The sequence below is a fragment of the Herpailurus yagouaroundi genome, unplaced genomic scaffold (assembly GCF_014898765.1).
Source record: "Herpailurus yagouaroundi ecotype Mexico unplaced genomic scaffold, PumYag 221, whole genome shotgun sequence".
Lineage (NCBI taxonomy): Eukaryota > Metazoa > Chordata > Mammalia > Carnivora > Felidae > Herpailurus > Herpailurus yagouaroundi.
In genome coordinates, this window is record NW_024412452.1 from 17,636,041 (window position 1) to 17,654,166 (window position 18,126).

Genomic DNA, 18,126 nt, shown 5'->3' on the forward strand with positions numbered 1-18,126 from the left:
TAGGGCACATCTTGCTAATGGATGCACAAAATAAAACAAGACAAAGCACAGATGCTCACTGACACAGTTCAAAGCTAGGGCGCCTTGATGCTCAGATGCTGAGTGTGGTCCTGGGGAACCAGCATGGCAGCACCACTCTCCTGCTATGGGTGCACGCTGCCTCTCTAACAGCTTGCTGCAAAACCAATGCTGAATCCAATTTTTGCTTTTCCCTCTTTTTCATAGAAGTGAAAATCTTCAGACTTTGTTCAGTTAGCAAAAACAGGTACTAGCATAGGTCTTTGGTAAAAGCAAAGTGGCATAACATGAACTTTTGAAAAGTGGGAGATACCTCTAATTATCTACCTGACGTTTTTGACTGGATGTCTAATGAGGGCCTACCATGTCCAAAACTGAACTCTCGATCCTTCCCCCCAAATCCTGTTTTACTTATTTCGTCTTCTCCTACCTTGGTTGATGGTACGTCATCCTCCAGGTGTCCAAGCCAAGACGTTTGAAGTCATCCCTGACTCTCCTCTCTATTACCCATATTTATTTAATGCATCAGAACATGCTTTGGCCCGGGGCGCCTGGGTGGCGCAGTCGGTTAAGCGTCCGACTTCAGCCAGGTCACGATCTCGCGGTCCGGGAGTTCGAGCCCCGCGTCAGGCTCTGGGCTGATGGCTCGGAGCCTGGAGCCTGCTTCCGATTCTGTGTCTCCCTCTCTCTCTGCCCCTCCCCCGTTCATGCTCTGTCTCTCTCTGTCCCAAATATAAATAAAAACGTTGAAAAAAAAATTTAAAAAAAAAAAAAAAAAAAGAACATGCTTTGGCCCTACCTTCAAAACAGATACATAATCTGGCCACTTGTCATTACTTCCACTGCTATTACCCTAATCCTAACCATCATTATCTTTTGCCTAGATAACTGAAAGCCTTCAAACTGGTCTCTCTTCCACTCTTGCCTCCTTATGGTCTACTCACAACCTAGCAGCCACAGAAACCTAAATCTGAGAATGTCCCTTCTGTGTAACAGCCCTTCATTTCACTTGGAGTAAAAGAATGATTCCCTTTAAGGGCCTGCAAGGCCCTGTATGATCTGGCTCCATTACTTCTCTGACCTCATCTCCTGTTGCCCTCCCATACTGGCTTCCTTGCTGACTCTCTAACATACCAGGCTTATTCCCATTTTAAGACCTTCACACTAGCTACTTCCTTTGCCTGGAATGCTTTCCCCTCACACATCCTGGCTGACTCCCTTACTCTTTGTTTTAATATCACCTTTTCAGGGAGGTCTACTCCCACATCCTATGAAAAATGTAATCTCCCACAGCTTCCCCACATTTAGCATCTATTATCTTCTAACAAACCATTCAATTAACTCACTTTTGGGTGGGGGTGTTGTCCCCTGCCAGAATATAAGTTCCATGGCAGCAGGGTTTTGTATACTGATATATTCTACTTAGAAATAATGACTAGTTAGGTGCTCAATAAATAGGATCTGAGGGGAAACAATTATTTTTATTCCCTTGATCCTTTATTTTTTAAAAGATTTTTTATAATGTTTATTTTTGAGAGAGAGAGAGAAACAGAGAGCAAGCGGGGGAGGGGCAGAGAGAGGAGACACAGAATCTGAAGTAGGCTCCAGGCTCTGAGCTGTAAGCACAGAGCCTGATGTGGGGCTTGAACTCACAAACCGTGAAATCATGACCTGAGCCTAAGTTGGACATTCATCCGACTGAGCCACCCAGGCAGGTTCCCCTATTCCCTTTATCCTTAACAACAATGGTTAAGATAAAAGAAAGAGCATTTGCTTTAACATGACATCACAGAAACACATATGTACATATCCCACCTAAAAACACTTACCTCTACAATCTTCTCTCTGTTTTTTGTTGGGTTCATGGGAGGCTCTGTGAGTAAGATTTTACAATTTCTGGTATCTATGTTAAGTTTCTCGGGTCCAAATGTATAATCCCACAGGTGTTTCATGTCATCCCAATTTCTTACTATGCCATTTTCCATAGGGTAGTTAACTTCTAACATTGAGCGTAATTCACTTGCCTCATCACCAACCATGAGATCCTAGAAAATTATAATATCAAAGCTTTAGTCCAAATTTTGCATAAAATATCTTCAGAAAACTACATTCCCATGATATTTTGGAAAACTTGGGAATAATTAATTTTAATCTTTCTGGCACTTTCAGATAAAGTTCTTCATTCCACAAGTTTAAAAAATCTTTTGTTTCAAGAACAATGCCTTGGAAAGTTTAATCATGAATAATAAATTTTTACGTACAACGTGGTTTAAATCAATAAATGGACCTTACCTTTAATACATATGTTTCCAAAAGAAGAGCATTAGCACAAATAAACCCCACATTTTCATATTTTGGAGGGTTTTGTATGAGGTTTCATCTGTTTCTTTTGCTCAAATGTTCAAAAAATAAGGCCTGTGATATGTGAAATAGCACATCAGGGAAAAAAAGACTTGTAGAAAAATGCTCAATGCATGCAGCACAGTTCTTCGTACTAAATATCGAAATGGTAAGGGTAAATGATACGTTTTAATGGACTATAAAGCATAATGAAAGAAGCTAAAATTAAATGATTCTTTATTATACTGTAATAATGCAGATATGCACCACATAACTTGCAAATTGCACAAATTTCTACCTGCATATACCTAAGTTAGAATTGAAATTGAGTTTCTATACATGCCTCACCAAGATCAATGAAAATTTGTAGAGCTACAAAAAAATTAAGACACAGGGAAACAATTTTTAAAAATCATCTCATGAGCAACATTTTCAATCTTAAAGTATAATACTGGAAAACTATGCGATCACACGTGAAGTGGAGTACTCACAAGTCTTGTCTCCAATGAGAGCACACTTAAGATGCACTTAAAATGACCCACATTTGAAAAGTCAAATTTTGTATGTATAATAGAGCTAATGATGTCCTAGAATTTAAGCTTATTTTAGAAATCAGCTAGTCAAGATATTAAATAATCCTGATTTCTACATATACTGATGAATTCAACAAAAACCAAAAATCAGAAATAGCTACTATTTGCTACAATACCTTAAGTTTAAAACATGAAGAAATGAAAAAAAAAACATTAAAATTAACATAAAATGTCTCAAAATGAAGTTTAAACATATAGGAGTTTAAAACTTTTGAAAATAATAATTAAAAACAGGTGAGGTCTCAAAAAAAAGATTTCTGGAAAATCCACTGAAAGCAACAACAAAAAGGAAAAACAAAGTTAAAGCAGATGCTAGAAATGTTCACTAAAACTTCTCTGTTGCAACTAATTTCTTATAAAGTTAATTTACCATAACTCAAATTTACCGTAACTTAAATATTAACTGTTTAAAATCATCTGATAGGAAAACCCAAAACTAAAAACCTGTATCTGTGAATTCTAGTCAATGACACACATACGTTCAATTATTTAGGGAGAAGTACATGGATACTTCGAAATACATCAAAAAATGAGATAGACTGATGGAGAGATGAATAAATAGGTGATAGGTCAGCAGAGTAAATATTAATGTCAGAATCTAGGTGATGGGTATGGGTTTCACTATAAATTCTTTCAACTTTGCTATACATTCTAAATACTTGTTAATAAAATGTTAAGGGGGAAATCTATACCTACAAGAACATACATTACTATTGACCATTAACAAATATAATACACAATTTTCTTACTTTCCTCTAGAATGTATCTTTCTACGTGTTGCACAAAATTAATTAATTAATTAATTAGATGGCTTATATAATCATTATACATTCACAATTATACTTCAACAAATTTAGAATAAGTCTGATCTGATTTCATCAGAATATTTACTTTTTTTCCCATGCAGGAATAGGGACTTACATATGTCTGACCCAACACTAACTCAAAATATCTACAAAATATCTCAAAATATCTATCTACTTCTAGAACACACATACTATAAAGAATTAACTGAAAGAAACATCTGGCATTGAATATTTTACCATCCCTCTGAACAAAGAGGAGGGACAGTTAAAATGGAAAACAGGTGTTAACCGATTAAATTAGTACACGTATTTGTGAGTAGTTCAAGCACCTAATTTAAAATTCATCTCTATCTAAAAATTTTAATTAAGAATATCCTAAAACATACAATCATCCCTAGAACATTTCAACTTCCCAAATTTGCAAGTGCCAAGAGCTTTGTAACTTGCCCTCATACCTCAGAACCTTAGATTTTTACCACCCATCTCATCACTGGACTTCAAGCCTAAACTATCACCTACTACCTGAAAGAATAAGAAGTCACAGTAACTGTCAGAGATGCTGTTTCAAAGGCATTTATATTTTATGAAAAGCAGGCAGTGTAGCTTATATTTGCCAAGAATTATTTTGAACAATGTCACCTCAATTGGAAAACAGTGAACACACTTTAGAACCAAAGTCTCTGTCAAAGCTGCTCACAAATAGTATCAAAAACAGACAAACCTGAAAATACCTACTACTGAAGCACTTCAGGACTATCACAAAAAATACATATTAAAAGAGTGAATTGTCTGGGATGTGCCCATCTTGAGTTCAAAAGAAAAAGGAGCCACACAATGGTATTTATTTAGGGGGAAGATCTGTTGTTTATGGAAAAGTCTTATAAGACTTTCACATTTTTCTTATTTATTCTCAAGTAATGTTGTAAAATCTGCTCATCAATAAAAATGGTATAGGAAACAAGTCAATCTCTTTTCCTCCCCTTTTACTATCTACAGTTCATTTGCTTATTACAATTTTGCCCAGTTTATTAAATACTATGCTATATGTGCTACCAAACTGGAATGCAAAAATATACAGACTATGACAGGCAATGTTCAATTTAACATTGATCAATAAAATAGATTTATCCAAATGTAACAACTTCATCCCAATTCTCTGGATCATACATATCCTAAATAAAGCTACTTGGTTTCTAATATTACGCACACCACATTCCATTTTAATTATAACATTCATCTACAAGAAACACAAGGAAAACAATTCAAAACTATGTTAGTAATTAGTTCTGGTTTGGTCCATTGTATGCAATCAGGAAAGTACAGGACTTAATTAGTTGCTACCCAGTTGAAGCAATGAAAAAGGTTAAAAATCAAAGTACTTAAAATTAAAATATGGAATCACCCCCCTCCCCAATACTACAGGGACACAAAACAACAACTACTGTCCCATCAAGCAAAAGTGGAAAACAAACAGAGAGCATGTGTGTAACCTCACTTACCATCTTTTTGTTATTCTACTTCAACAGGTCAAGAAAGGTGAAGAAAGAGAAGGTAGAAGTAAGAGTCAGAAAAGGCCTAAATAAAATCCTCACTGAAATTTTTAAACATAACAAGCAATAGAGACAAATTAGGTAGAGGTCAGATGCAGTACTATATTTTACGGAGTTAATAATTAGGGCCAAAGTAACATGGACAGTTATTACTCCTGAATGAAAATTAACTCATTAAACAATTTAAGTTTCCAGTTTTTAGTCTATCACCACATTTTAGCTAACAAAACACAAAAAGTATAAGTCAATCCACTAGGCACAGGAATTCCAAAAAGTCAAGTTTCTTTAATTCTTTACTGAATTTAAGAATCTTAAATAAGGAAAATAAATGATAACAGAAAAGGTCTAGCTGAGTAGGTAGAGGGTGAGTTTAGACTGCTTTTACCAAAAGTGCTAGTAGTCCGGTTAAATTTGACACAGATTTCTTTTACTATTTTCTACTGGAAGAACAAATTAACTTGAGAGACTTAAAAGACTGAGCAGATTGAACAGAACTGAGCCAACAGAACACAGAATGACAAACCATACAAGCAAATGCTACTGGGGAATTCCTCAGCAAAAATGTCGTAGAATATGGGCTAGTTTCATTTCTATCACTTGGCCTTAAAAAGCAAGAAAGTGGGAGTGAAAAGATATGTAATTATTTCTGCCATGTTAGAGAATAAAAATGGTTATACATGACGTATCTTTACACCTCAAAAATGTTATTATCCATAAAGTATATAAAAAAGACATTCTTTAAAAGCCTGATACTGAATAAAAAGTGTGACTTCCAACTTCATTAAAAGAAGTTTGTCCTTATCACTATCATCAGTTAAATTTTAACTCGTTCATTTAAGATTAAATGCAATCAGAATGAAAGGCACTCACAAAAAGAGAATAAGGTATCCCCTAAATTTCCCAAAAGACCTTGGAAAAAAACCATTATCATGTTGAATGTTCCGAAAATAACAAAACAGGGGCCAGAATCATTCATTGTTTTAAGTCTTTAACAATTTAACATAGAACCTAAGTTTCAGTTGTATTTTTATTCACTGTGTAACTCAACTCTGTAGTAACAAGGGCAGAGAGCTACCAAGTAGCTAATCTCTACTAGCTATTTTCACCTTCCTAGATATCTCAAACAAATGTCCCAAAGAGGTACATCCTAATTCCTATTTCAAATGACTCATAATCTAACTGAAGTTTTGCCAGACTGTCCAGATAGGACCAACAATGCTACCTTGGTCACAATTCACTCAGTAAACAGGCCCCTAAATTCAACTGCATCGTTTATAATCAGATCCCTAGGCCACCTGAAGAATTTAAGGCAATTGGTGACCAACGACCTTTTGATTGTTCTATTTCTTTTCTTTTTTTTTTTTTTAATATCGTAACTCCCACTTGATTTCCAATCCCTTGAATACAGAGAAAAGTCTTATCATCCTTAATGTCCAGTCTCTCATGTTAAGTACAGTGAGTAGGCAATGACAACTTTCCCTCCTCTCTCCTCATGGGAAGATAAATAATGCAAGGCCAAATAAAGACTTGCGGGGCTTCCTCCTGCACACTATGGAAGTCAGTTATTATATTAGTGAAAAAAGAAACCAATAAAATTGATATCCTATGTTTTCCTGACTAGCTATATTCAAAAGTAGGAAGATCAGGCCATGAGAACATGAAAAGTCTTAGGTCCCAAATAGACACTAACATATAATGAAAAATATATGGAATTGAAAGACATAAAAATATCAGGCTGATTTCTTTTAAACATTATACGTAACAGAACTTTGAGTCACTAATATAATATTCACATCAATATAGAAATCTTATTAAGAGTTTACTCCAGAGAGTAATGGCATCAGTCATACTTAAAGTCAGATGAAATTAATTTCAGTCTTTGTGCCTTTCTTCAAGTGTTGATATAAATTAAAAATACAAGAAATTCAGTCCTCCCTCTTTGCTTTTCATGGCATCATATCTTAAAACTACTTAATTCAAAGAACCCCTCACAAGTTTTGATCCTCATTTATCAATAAATCAAATATTACCTTGATTTCAATGTTTCCCACTTTGGTGGTTGATCTGATAATAGGTCTTCCAACCAAAGCTGGGAAGATGTGTTCTGGAAAGTTAGAGCCTGCATATCCACACTTCACAAACTGGAAGAGAATAGTAAAAGTGGGTTAGTGTCGAGGTATTTACTATGTCCATTTAAAAACAGCATCTGATGGGGCACCTGGGTGGCGCAGTCGGTTAAGCGTCCGACTTCAGCCAGGTCACGATCTCGCGGTCCGGGAGTTCGAGCCCCGCGTCGGGCTCTGGGCTGACGGCTCAGAGCCTGGAGCCTGTTTCCGATTCTGTGTCTCCCTCTCTCTCTGCCCCTCCCCCGTTCATGCTCTGTCTCTCTCTGTCCCAAAAATAAATAAAAACGTTGAAAAAAAAAATTAAAAAAAACCACAAAAAAAAACAGCATCTGAGGGGCTCCTGGATGGCTTAGTCACTTAAGCATCCAACTTTGGCTCAAGGTCATGATCTCACAGTTTGTGGGTTTGTGCCCCGCATCCGGGTTCTGTGCTGATGGCTTAGAGCCCAGAGTCGGCTTCAGATTCTGTGTCTCCTTCTTCTCTCTGCCCCTCCCCCACACTCTCTCAAAAATAAAACATTAAAAAATTTTTTTTAAATAAAGAATAAAAATAAAAAAGCATTTGAAAAATACCACTTTACATTTATGCAATATTTTAAACTTTTGGTGCTTTCAAATTATCCAAAGTAGTCACCCAACCTATCATCCTCCTTTTATTTCCTTTATGGCAGTGACTACTTCCAGAGTTCATGTTTACTTGCCAGTTAACTGCTTAATTAGTGCTTAAATCTCCCAGTACAGAGAAAGTCTCAGGAAAGCAGGGAGCTTAACCTGAGCAGTTCATGGTGGAGCCCAATGACTCAAAGAGACCTCAGCACACAGTGGTCACACAAGTGGGAAATGGACAGATTCACTCAACAAATGCTAAGAATTTTTAAAAAGAGAAACGTTAGAAACTGAACAGAACTAAAGCTTCAATTTTTTTTTTTTTTTTTTTTTTTTTTTTGAGAGAGAGAATGTGAGGGGGGAGGGGACAGAGAGAGGAGAGAGAGAATCCTAAGCCGGCTGTAAACTGTCAGCACAAAGCCCAGTTCAGGGCTCAATCTCACAAACCACGAGACAAGGACCTGAGCTGAAATCAAGAGTCAGATGCTTAACTGACTAGCCACCAAGGTGCCCCCTAAAGCTTCAATTCTAAAGCAGGCTTTCATTCATCTCTGGCAATTCCCTTAAGCAAAATTTATCAAAATAGCGGGGGGAAGAAATGGCATCTGGACTAGCATCACGTTAACACAAACATTTATTAGGCATTTTTAAAAATGTTTTTATTTATTTTTGAGACAGAGCACAAGCAGGGGAGGGGCAGAGAGAGAGAGAGACAGAATCCGAAACAGGATCCAGGCTCTGAGCTGTCAGCACAGAGCCTGACACCGGGCTTGAACTCACGGACTGTGAGATCATGACCTGAGCTGAAGTCGGACGCTTAACCAACTGGGCCACCCAGCTGCCCCTATTAGGCATTTTTTTTTTTACCATTTATATTTTCATATTTAGATGGTTAGTAATACCAGGTAACATAATTTTATATTCAGACAGTGTACTCCTTCAATGAGGGCATAACATTGACTCTGATAATGTTTAAGAAACTGATACACTAGGAAATTTAACAACTACAGTAAACTGAAAATAGAAACAAGGTTTTTTGTTGTTTTGTTTTTTATTTCAGAGAGAGTGAGTGCAAGCAAGGAGAGGGGCAGAGGAGGGGAGAGAGGGGGAGAGAAAGAGAGAGAGAGAGAGAGAGAGAGAGAGAGAGAGAGAGAGAGAGAGGAGCCTGATGCGGAGCTCAATCCCACGATCCTGGGATCATGACCTGAGACGAAATCCAGAGTCAGACGCTCAACTGACTGAGCCACCCAGGCGCCCCAAACCAAGGGTTTTTAATTCTTATACCAATAATATAGTCTGTTTAGTCTTACTTTTAAGAGCAGTCATTGCAAGGAAAATGCAATTAAAACTTCAGGGCAAGAGGAGGAAGCTACAGAACAGGATATGTAATCATAGTCTCTACTCTCTTCTTTAACAAGTCTCTATTCAATGTGCAAGGATGTTTGTGTCTATTGATGAATCCCAAGTGCCTAGAACAGTGTCTGGCATATAGTTAAGTGCATACTATATAATTGATCAATAAAAACTAGACGTTTTGTTGTTGTTTTGTGAGTATGATACTGCGATTATTTTTTTTAAATGCTTATTTATTTTGAGAGAGAGCAAGCAGGGGAGGGGTAGAGGTAGAGAGAGACAGAATCCCAAGCAGGCTCCATGCACAGAGCCCAAAACAGGGCTCAATCGCATGAACCATGAGATCATGACCTGAACCAAAATCAAGAGTCGGATGCCTAGCTGACTAAGCCACCCAGGTGCCCCGTGTGATTATTTTAATACAGAGCATATGTTTCATATTGAGAAAAAGTGCATTGTTCATGGCTCCAGGCACCATACATTCTCCGAGAATTAAGGAGAAAAACAGTATCCGAATGTGACACATGACAGCAATAACAAAAAGGCTGACAGAAACTTTTAACCTACCCCTTGACAGAAAGCTACTATCTACAAGGAACAGTTTTATTTGATGGTGGTAAAAGTTAGCAACAATCTTAAACTTACCGACTTTTGACTAACTCCCCAAAATACAGAATTTTCTTATTTCAAAGATCTCTACAACAACCTTGGTGGAAATTTTGATGAACCACATTTAATTATAAATAGCTAAGAACATTCTGCCATCCAGAATTTCAAATGAATTGTAAGACTTTTATAAATAGAGCTTTTAAAATATGTTAAAGTCATGACTTATGCAGATTAACGCTATGAAAAAAATCTGTCTGAAATACCACCTGAATTCCTACCCTCACAGTTCATATTTACATTCTAGAATCTACATAAAACATACTGTTCATATACATTTTCTTCCAAATCCACAAAACCTAGTCCTGGTCAGTTTACCTCTGAGCCACCAAGGCTGGGGAATTTTTCAGTTACAGATACCCATTTCTAAAACTACTTATTGGATTATCTTTCAAGGCAGTAGTACAATATGATGGCATAAGGAACAGATTACTTGTTTGCTCATACCTACTTCTCCACTTGAACAGTGGTTGACAGTGAAGAACTACAATATATTCTTACCCTAAAGGAGTGTTAAATGGAATTCAGTAGTGCTGATCCATTTTTACAAGATGTCTTTTCAAATATTTATCAGTGAGACCCAGGAGTTGGAAAGACAACTGCCACAGAGGAAATGAATAATATCTAATATTTTCAAGTACGTTCACATTAAGAGGAAAAAAATAAAACCTCTCACACTCTTCTAAATCCTAAACTCTTTTGTCCTTAAGTCAAAATTCAGCTCACTTGATATGAACTGAAATGAGACAGAAGGACAGCGAATCTCTTGTCATTATTATTCCAACCATACCCAAATTTCTATATAAATAAAATCTGTCATGAGCATCAGCCCAGTATCAGCACTGGTCATAATTTACCTTATATTCCAAATATAGAAAGTAAATACTATGCAGATATTAAATTCTTATGTTTACCTCAAAGTAATGAACAGATAAGGACACTGCATGGGCCAAAACTGTCCATTCACGTAGCTGAAAATGCTCACTTATCTATGTTTTTAAAGAAATTGCAGAATGACTGAAAAAAGAATCAACAAATTTGTAAGGGTCATCTTCAGCATATTAAACATAAACAAATGATTTAAGAGAGAAATCATTAAAAACTGGAGGTGGGAGGATGAGCCTGGCATAGGAAATAAATCAACTCCTGGTGCAGGGGGATGGCAGTGAAGGTTGACATGCCTCCCCTCTCATTCTGAGCTACACATACTCAGGAACATGCAACATGGCAAATCCATAAATAATCACAATAGTCAATGTTTACTGATTATAAATGTTCAGATGGGTGGTTTATATCTTAAAATTCTTTTTTGAGCATATTTTAAGGGATACAATAGTTGCCAAGTGACTAACATAAGAAGACCTCCCTGAAATTTGAGACCCTCTGAAACTATAAAACCAACTGTAAACCTACTTATTTGTGCTTTACAAAACAAAAGGAAATTTGGCTTTAATTCAAAGATATCAATCACTTATTAATGAAATTACTCATTCAGCTTAAGCAGTAGCTTATTGGAAACAGATGCTGCCATAGCAATCCGGCGAGAGCGCTCCTACAGGGTATTAGATACTTAGTCAAAACGACAATAGCTGCACTCTTTTGCATTATTTCAAATGCAAAAGCATTAATAGCTATAACAAGAATTTAATTAAAATAATCTATTTCTTAATAACACAAAGTGAACAGACAATCCAGCATTTCCCTTCTTGCAAAAAGTCAGTACTTAAAAAAAAAATTTAATTCATGTAATAAAATGCAAAGAAAATAGTCTTTTCCAAACTACTCAATTAGTATCCTTTCAATCCTTGAAGTACCTCCCCTACTCTAATCATTTTAAGACTTGCACTTAGTTCTCCCATTGTGTGTTTAAGAAATAGATTTTACCATATATAGTTTCCTCTTCATAGCACTGTGGTTTGAACTGGCTCCCTTACTTGCCACTGAGTCATCAAATGGTAAGAACATGAACAGTGTAATGTTCTTTCAAGCAAAAATTAAAAAAATCCATCTACATTTGCTCTAAAAGTACCTTTATCCCCTCAAATAATAAACTGGGATTTACAAAGCCTCACTTGGGCTCATTTAATTTGTATTTTTCCTTTATTAATTTAGTTTGATGGTGTTGACATAATCATTAATTTAATTACCTAGTGACTATTCTGATCTTAAACCACCAAAATACTTATTCTATTCCAAAGCATTTTGCAGAGCGAAGCCAAATTTGTTTTTGGTTTGTTTACACTTCAAGTACTCCTAAGTTCAACATATAAATTAGCATAAATCTGATGAAGCAGGTCATAAACAACAACAAAGCTGAGAATTATAAACGAAAGTATAGTTATTCTAGCACTATAAGCTACTTTGCATCACTAGACCCTAAAATTGTACCAGTCACACAGTAGCCACAGAAGTCTTCCTGGTCAGTGAGCTATCTCAGGGCTGATAAAATCACCCAACTTTGGTAACAATACACATCAGGGATCTGGGCCAACTCTTGAAAGACAGCTAAACCTAAGCAGATCTCCAGACTTTCACCTATCTGGCCATTTTCAGTAGCTCTATTTAGAGGGAGCTAACTCTGTGTTAGGTTTGAATGGTTATGAAGATGGAATGCATGAATTATTGGAATCAGATGAGTTTTCCTCCTCTGGGCTACCCTAATGAGGGAGACCCTGGTATAGGTGGGAGCTAGTGAGGAAGAAAGGCAGGACCAAATCTGGCACGTGATCATAAGAACTCACCCACTCTTAGAGCATTCAAATTAGGGCCTGACAGAGGGGTTAAAAAAAATCAACTTCTCAAATAGCCTAAGTTTAAAACCTAAAATGTACAAGAGGCAAGTTGCTTTCGGAAAACAAGTACTCACATACGAATATCTTCTGTAATATTTAATTGTAGATAACTCACTATAGCTTCAGGTACCTAAACAAAATCAAGATGACTATCAAGTATAAGCAGTAAGAAATCTAGAATTTCTATATTTAGAATCCTCTATGGGGCGCCTGGATGGCTCAGTCGGTTAAGCGTCCAACTCCAGCTCAGGTCATGATCTCACAGTACGTGAGTTTGAGCCCCATGTCGGGCTCTATGCTGACAGCTGGGAGCTGGGAGCCTGCTTCGGATTCTCAGTCTCCCTCTCTCTCTGCCCTTCCCCAGCTCATGCTAGGTCTCTCTTCTCCTTCAAAAATAAATAAACATTAAAAAAAAAATTTAGGATCCTCTAAATTTTCAGAAATATCACAGCATTCCTAGCTACATATCACACCAGAACTGTTTCTTCACTTGAAGACAATCATGTCTATAGAAAATCTGGAAAAAAAATTAAAATAACTAGAAATATAACACCAGTACATAAATTTTTGTTCAAATTAACTACATTTTTCCTTTATGTCATAGTAATTGATCTTTTGTTTTAAGGCACAATTCTTAAATTATGGATTAGCCATAAGACTAATCAATAACATACAATCAGCTTTCTATCAAAGGTAAACCAATAAAATAGTAACAAATGAATTCATGGCTAACATTTCTATTCTAATCGAATATCAAAAAACTCATACACTACAAAACACAGGGTTGGTTACCCTTCAAAGAGGAGGAATCCATTGAAATACAACTGTCTCTGATTTCTAAAAAAAAATTTTTTAATGTTTATTCATTTTTGAGAGATGGAGACAGAGCACAATCAAGGGAGGGGCAGAAAGAGAAGGAGACACAGAATCTGAAGCAGTCGCCAGGCTCCAAGCTGTCAGCACAGAGCCTGACGCGGGGCTCGAACCCAGGGACTGTGAGATCATGACCTGAGCTGAAGTCGGATGCTCAACTGACTGAGCCACCCAGGCGCCCCATGATTTCTAAAGAGAATATCAGGCGTATTTACAAAACAAAATATTTTAAATTCAATCTTTGAAGCTTTAAATTTAGTTAGAGGTCAATTTGAGGCTACAGGGGGAATCAGGTTACTATATTTTTTAAAAGCACCTTCAACTGTAAAAGTAATACACACTTATCCCCAGTCTCACAGGTAACTACTACGAACATACCTTTCCCTCTAAAACTTTCAGGTACAAGTTTGTGGTCTTACATAAACGTATTTAATAAAGAACACTCACACAAACGGGATCATTCTAAAACTTTTTAAAAACTTAACCAGTAAGTCTTAGACATGTTTCCATAGCAGTGGATCTTTTTTTTAAGCATGCCATTTTGTATGGATGTCTCATATGAGAACTCTTCTTACTCTCGTGTTTTCAACTTAGTTCATATAAAACTAGTATAATCATTGCTTGTAAAAGTCTGTAGCACAGTACGGGCAGTGTTACGTCAGTAAATATCAGCTCCTTTTTTCCTCTCAACAATCCAGTTTCTAAAATAATTTCAAGTAAAATCTTTTTTTTTTTTTTTCAGGGCACACATAGTGATTTGACAACTCTTTATGTTATGCTACACTCACCACAAGTGTAGCTACCATCTATCACCATATAATGCTATCACAATACCAATGACTATAATCCCTATGCAGCACCTGTCATCCCTGTGATTTACTCATTCCATAAGTGGAAGCCTATTTTTTAAATTCACATGTCACATTCATGGAAAAGAGGAGGAAAGTTACAAAATACTGCAACTCCAAAATGGTTAGAAATCACGGTAATGTAGGGGGAAATGATCACTATCGATCTCATCCCGAATAAGTAACATTTCTGTCTTCTAATGTGCTGCCCTAAGTAAGTTTTCTTTTGGGTGGGGGGTTGAAAGTAACAACTTTCAAGTGATTTCTAAATCAGTGTTTTAGCCAGATTTTTATAATCACTTCCCTTTTAGGATCTAATCTAACATCTAATATGGTCTGTGTTCTGCACCTAAGGAAAAAAATGAAGGCGGGGGGAATACCAAAACTAATCAACTTCCTCTAAGGTCCAAAATTAATACTTGGGCCTTGAAAGGTCCTAGATCTCCCAATATCAATGGAACATACTGTCTCTGTGGGGCTGCACCGGGGCCAAATTCCCAGTATGCAGAGCAAAAAGTAAATGATGCTCTGCTAAACTCCCCCCCCCCCCCCGCCCCCCAAAAACTGCGAAAGGGCTGCGGCTCATTGCATGACAGTACTTCCCCCTTTTTTTTTTTTTTTCTTTAAACCCGTTTCCTGCCTCCCGTTCGGTATCTTCCACTATACAGGAAGAGGAAGGCCTCTGGGTTCTTTCTCCTTTCGACACAACCAGCGACCCTGGGGAATGGAACCCTCAAGGAACAAACCTACCCAGCCTTTTTACCCCTCCAGTCCTTTAGCCAAACTGTCCCCGCTCGGGCGCGGAGCCGGCCCCTGCCGGGCAGCAGACTGGATCCCCCGTCCAGCGTCGGCCTCGCCCGCCGCCCTGACCCGAGCCGCAGGGGTGGCAGGCTCGGGGACACCAGGGCTGGACTCTGTCCGCTAGCTCCCCACGCCCGCAGAGGCCGGAAGAGCTGCCTCGCGCCCCTGGCCCCGGCGGCCGGAGGGCCCAGGGGTGCAACCCTGGGCGCCGAGGGCCGGCGCGCCACTAGCACATCCCCGCCCGGGCCTGTTGGCCACGGCTTCTCCGCCGAGCTCTTACCCCGGTGCCGTTGTCGCACACCACCACCTTCCTGCCCTGGCTGTCCATCGTCCGCCCGGAAGAGAGCCGCCGCCGCCGAACGACCTACAGCCCCTGCTGCCCGGCCCTTTCCTCTTCCTCCTCCTCTTTCACAGCCCCTCCTTCAGCCCAACTTTCTTCCCCCAACCGGAAGTCACTGCCCGGCCCCACCCGCCATTTAAGACACAGCCTGCACGGAAGCGGTGGAGGTGGGAGGGAGGGGGCCGAGACTGGCAGCAGTACGCTCCAATAAGAGATGGAGCCTGCAACTGAGGCCCCGCCTACAACTCTGGCTTCAGCTTCTGTTCCAGCTCAGGCGTACGGGTTACCGCCCACCCAGGTTCTTCCCCACCGCTTTTAGTTCCTGGATCTTCTCCCGGCCGTAATGGCGGCAGATCTGGCGGATGCGTCGGCCAAAGGCGTTGCAGGAGTTGAGGGGGTCGCTTACCGGTCTGCAAAAGGTGCAGGCAGGAGAAAGACCCTGGATCTGTTGCGAGATGGCAGTGGAATGTAGCGAGGAGAGACAGCCGGGAGGGCGGAGGGCATGGGAAGTAAACCTGGACTTCCCCGCTGACGACCAATGAACGTGGCTTGGTGTATCATAGCTTTTAGGCCTTTTTAATGAGCAGAGCGGGGATGGATACACACACATGAAATCATGCGTTTATATTCGATGTCTCCCAATTCCAGCCCAACCCCTTTTTACCCAATTTGCTCATAGTCAAGCGAGCAGGAGTGGGTGCCTACCTTTTCGGCGTCCTCGCTCACCACCTCCCTTCCAACAGCACATTGCTTCACTCTTCTTCAGTGGATGTACTTTTTGTTTTGTTTTGTTTTGTTTTTTTAATTTTTTTTCAACGTTTTTTATTTATTTTTGGGACAGAGAGAGACAGAGCATGAACGGGGGAGGGGCAGAGAGAGGGAGACACAGAATCGGAAATAGGCTCCAGGCTCCAGGCTCCGAGCCATCAGCCCAGAGCCTGATGCGGGGCTCGAACTCACGGACCGCGAGATCGTGACCTGGCTGAAGTCGGACGCTTAACCGACTGCGCCACCCAGGCGCCCCAGTGGATGTACTTTTTGAACCCAGAGTCTCGGCTTTGAAATCAGACAACCCGAGTTTCAGATATGGCCCTGACACTCAAGAATTTTGTGATTTTGGACATCTTGCTTAATAGGAATACTAACCTCTACTTCCATGGGTGGTTGTGAGGATAAAATGCATAAAGTATCCATTCAGTGGTGGCTATTTGTTACTAATTAAATACCTTTAAATATATAGTTCTTTCTATTTATAATGCCTTTACCTTTTTCGTCAATCAGGAGACTTCTGCTCATGCTCTAAACCCAGTTGTCACATCTATGAAGACTTTGCTGGATAACCCTCAAGATGCTCTTTACTCTCTTTCTTCACTATTAGTTTACCGTGGGTATGTGAATAATATTTTTGTCCTTATCACACTCAACAGATATTGGATGAGTGATATTAAAATTTATCTAGAAAAAATGCCATCATTTTTGAGAGGTGAGAACTAGAATTGTGCCTTTCATATGGCTGTACATGTACAGGGACTAGAATAAAACCTGGATCATGAGCCCTTCAGTCCAGTATTATAATACTAGGCTGCCTCTCAATTTTCACTTTGTTCTGTTCTTAGACCAGTGGTTTCTACACTGTCATAAAGGCATAGGCGACTTTATTCTAATTTAATCTTACATGGAACCTCAACATATAAAATAGATTAAAATCTGCCATAATTGTTGGAAGTTTGAGAAATTAGAACAGACAGGAGTCCTCGGAAATATGTCTTCCCCGCACCTGCTTCAGTAGTGGTTAAGGTACCTCAGCCTGCTAAACAGTGCATTCGTTCACAAACTACACATCTTCCTTTTGTGGCCCCAGTGCCCAACACTGTGCCATTTTCCTCCTGGAAGTATATTTATTTGGTCTGAGCAAATTGAACTCAAACATTTCTGTGTCCTTTTAATTTTCCTCTCTATGAAATTAAATTTCAAACTTTTATTTTTTACTTTTAAGGAAATTATAATTTTTGTTTTCTTACAATTATAGAAACAATACATGCAGATGATAGAAAGTATCAACAAATATCTATTCACTACACTAATGAAAATGCAGCAAACCCCTTGATTACGCAAATTCAGATTCAGTACTATTGGTAACTGGCTCCTGCCTTCTACACCAGGCACAACCTGGTCATTTCACTTTCCTCAAAATAATGTGATCATACATTTTAAGGCAATTATTTTGGTGGGGGGAGGGGAGGGAGACTTCATTTCTAGCCTTCTGTGGCGATTTTACATACATTATTCCACACAAAAATCTTACTAGGTAAATATCCCTATTTTACACATGAGAAATGGGGGCTTTAAAAAATTAAGGTTAGCAAGGTGGTAGGATAGAAGCTTACATAACAGAAATCCATATATTTTCATACG

General features: G+C 38.6%; 1 protein-coding gene and 1 long non-coding RNA gene across 3 annotated transcripts in view; one reads left to right on the plus strand and one right to left on the minus strand.

The window, feature by feature from the left end:
- ACTR2 (actin related protein 2) overlaps positions 1-15,809 on the minus strand; it is a 38,674-nt gene extending 22,865 nt beyond the window's left edge. Inside the window, exons 1-4 of one of the 2 annotated variants that reach the window (XM_040458249.1) lie at positions 15,652-15,809; positions 7,338-7,448; positions 5,257-5,271; positions 1,848-2,063 (exon numbers count right to left, since the gene is read on the minus strand). In XM_040458249.1, coding sequence (XP_040314183.1) covers positions 1,848-2,063; positions 5,257-5,271; positions 7,338-7,448; positions 15,652-15,699 — 390 coding nt within the window. In that variant the 5' untranslated portion in view covers positions 15,700-15,809. The remainder of the gene's footprint in view (positions 1-1,847; positions 2,064-5,256; positions 5,272-7,337; positions 7,449-15,651) is intronic. The other variant, XM_040458250.1, reaches the window with a different exon arrangement.
- Positions 15,810-15,898: 89 nt separating this feature from the next.
- Positions 15,899-17,264, plus strand: LOC121019099 (uncharacterized). Its single transcript, XR_005785455.1, has 2 exons — positions 15,899-16,130; positions 16,993-17,264. It is a non-coding gene; the product is annotated as an uncharacterized LOC121019099 (long non-coding RNA).
- Positions 17,265-18,126: the final 862 nt, after the last annotated feature.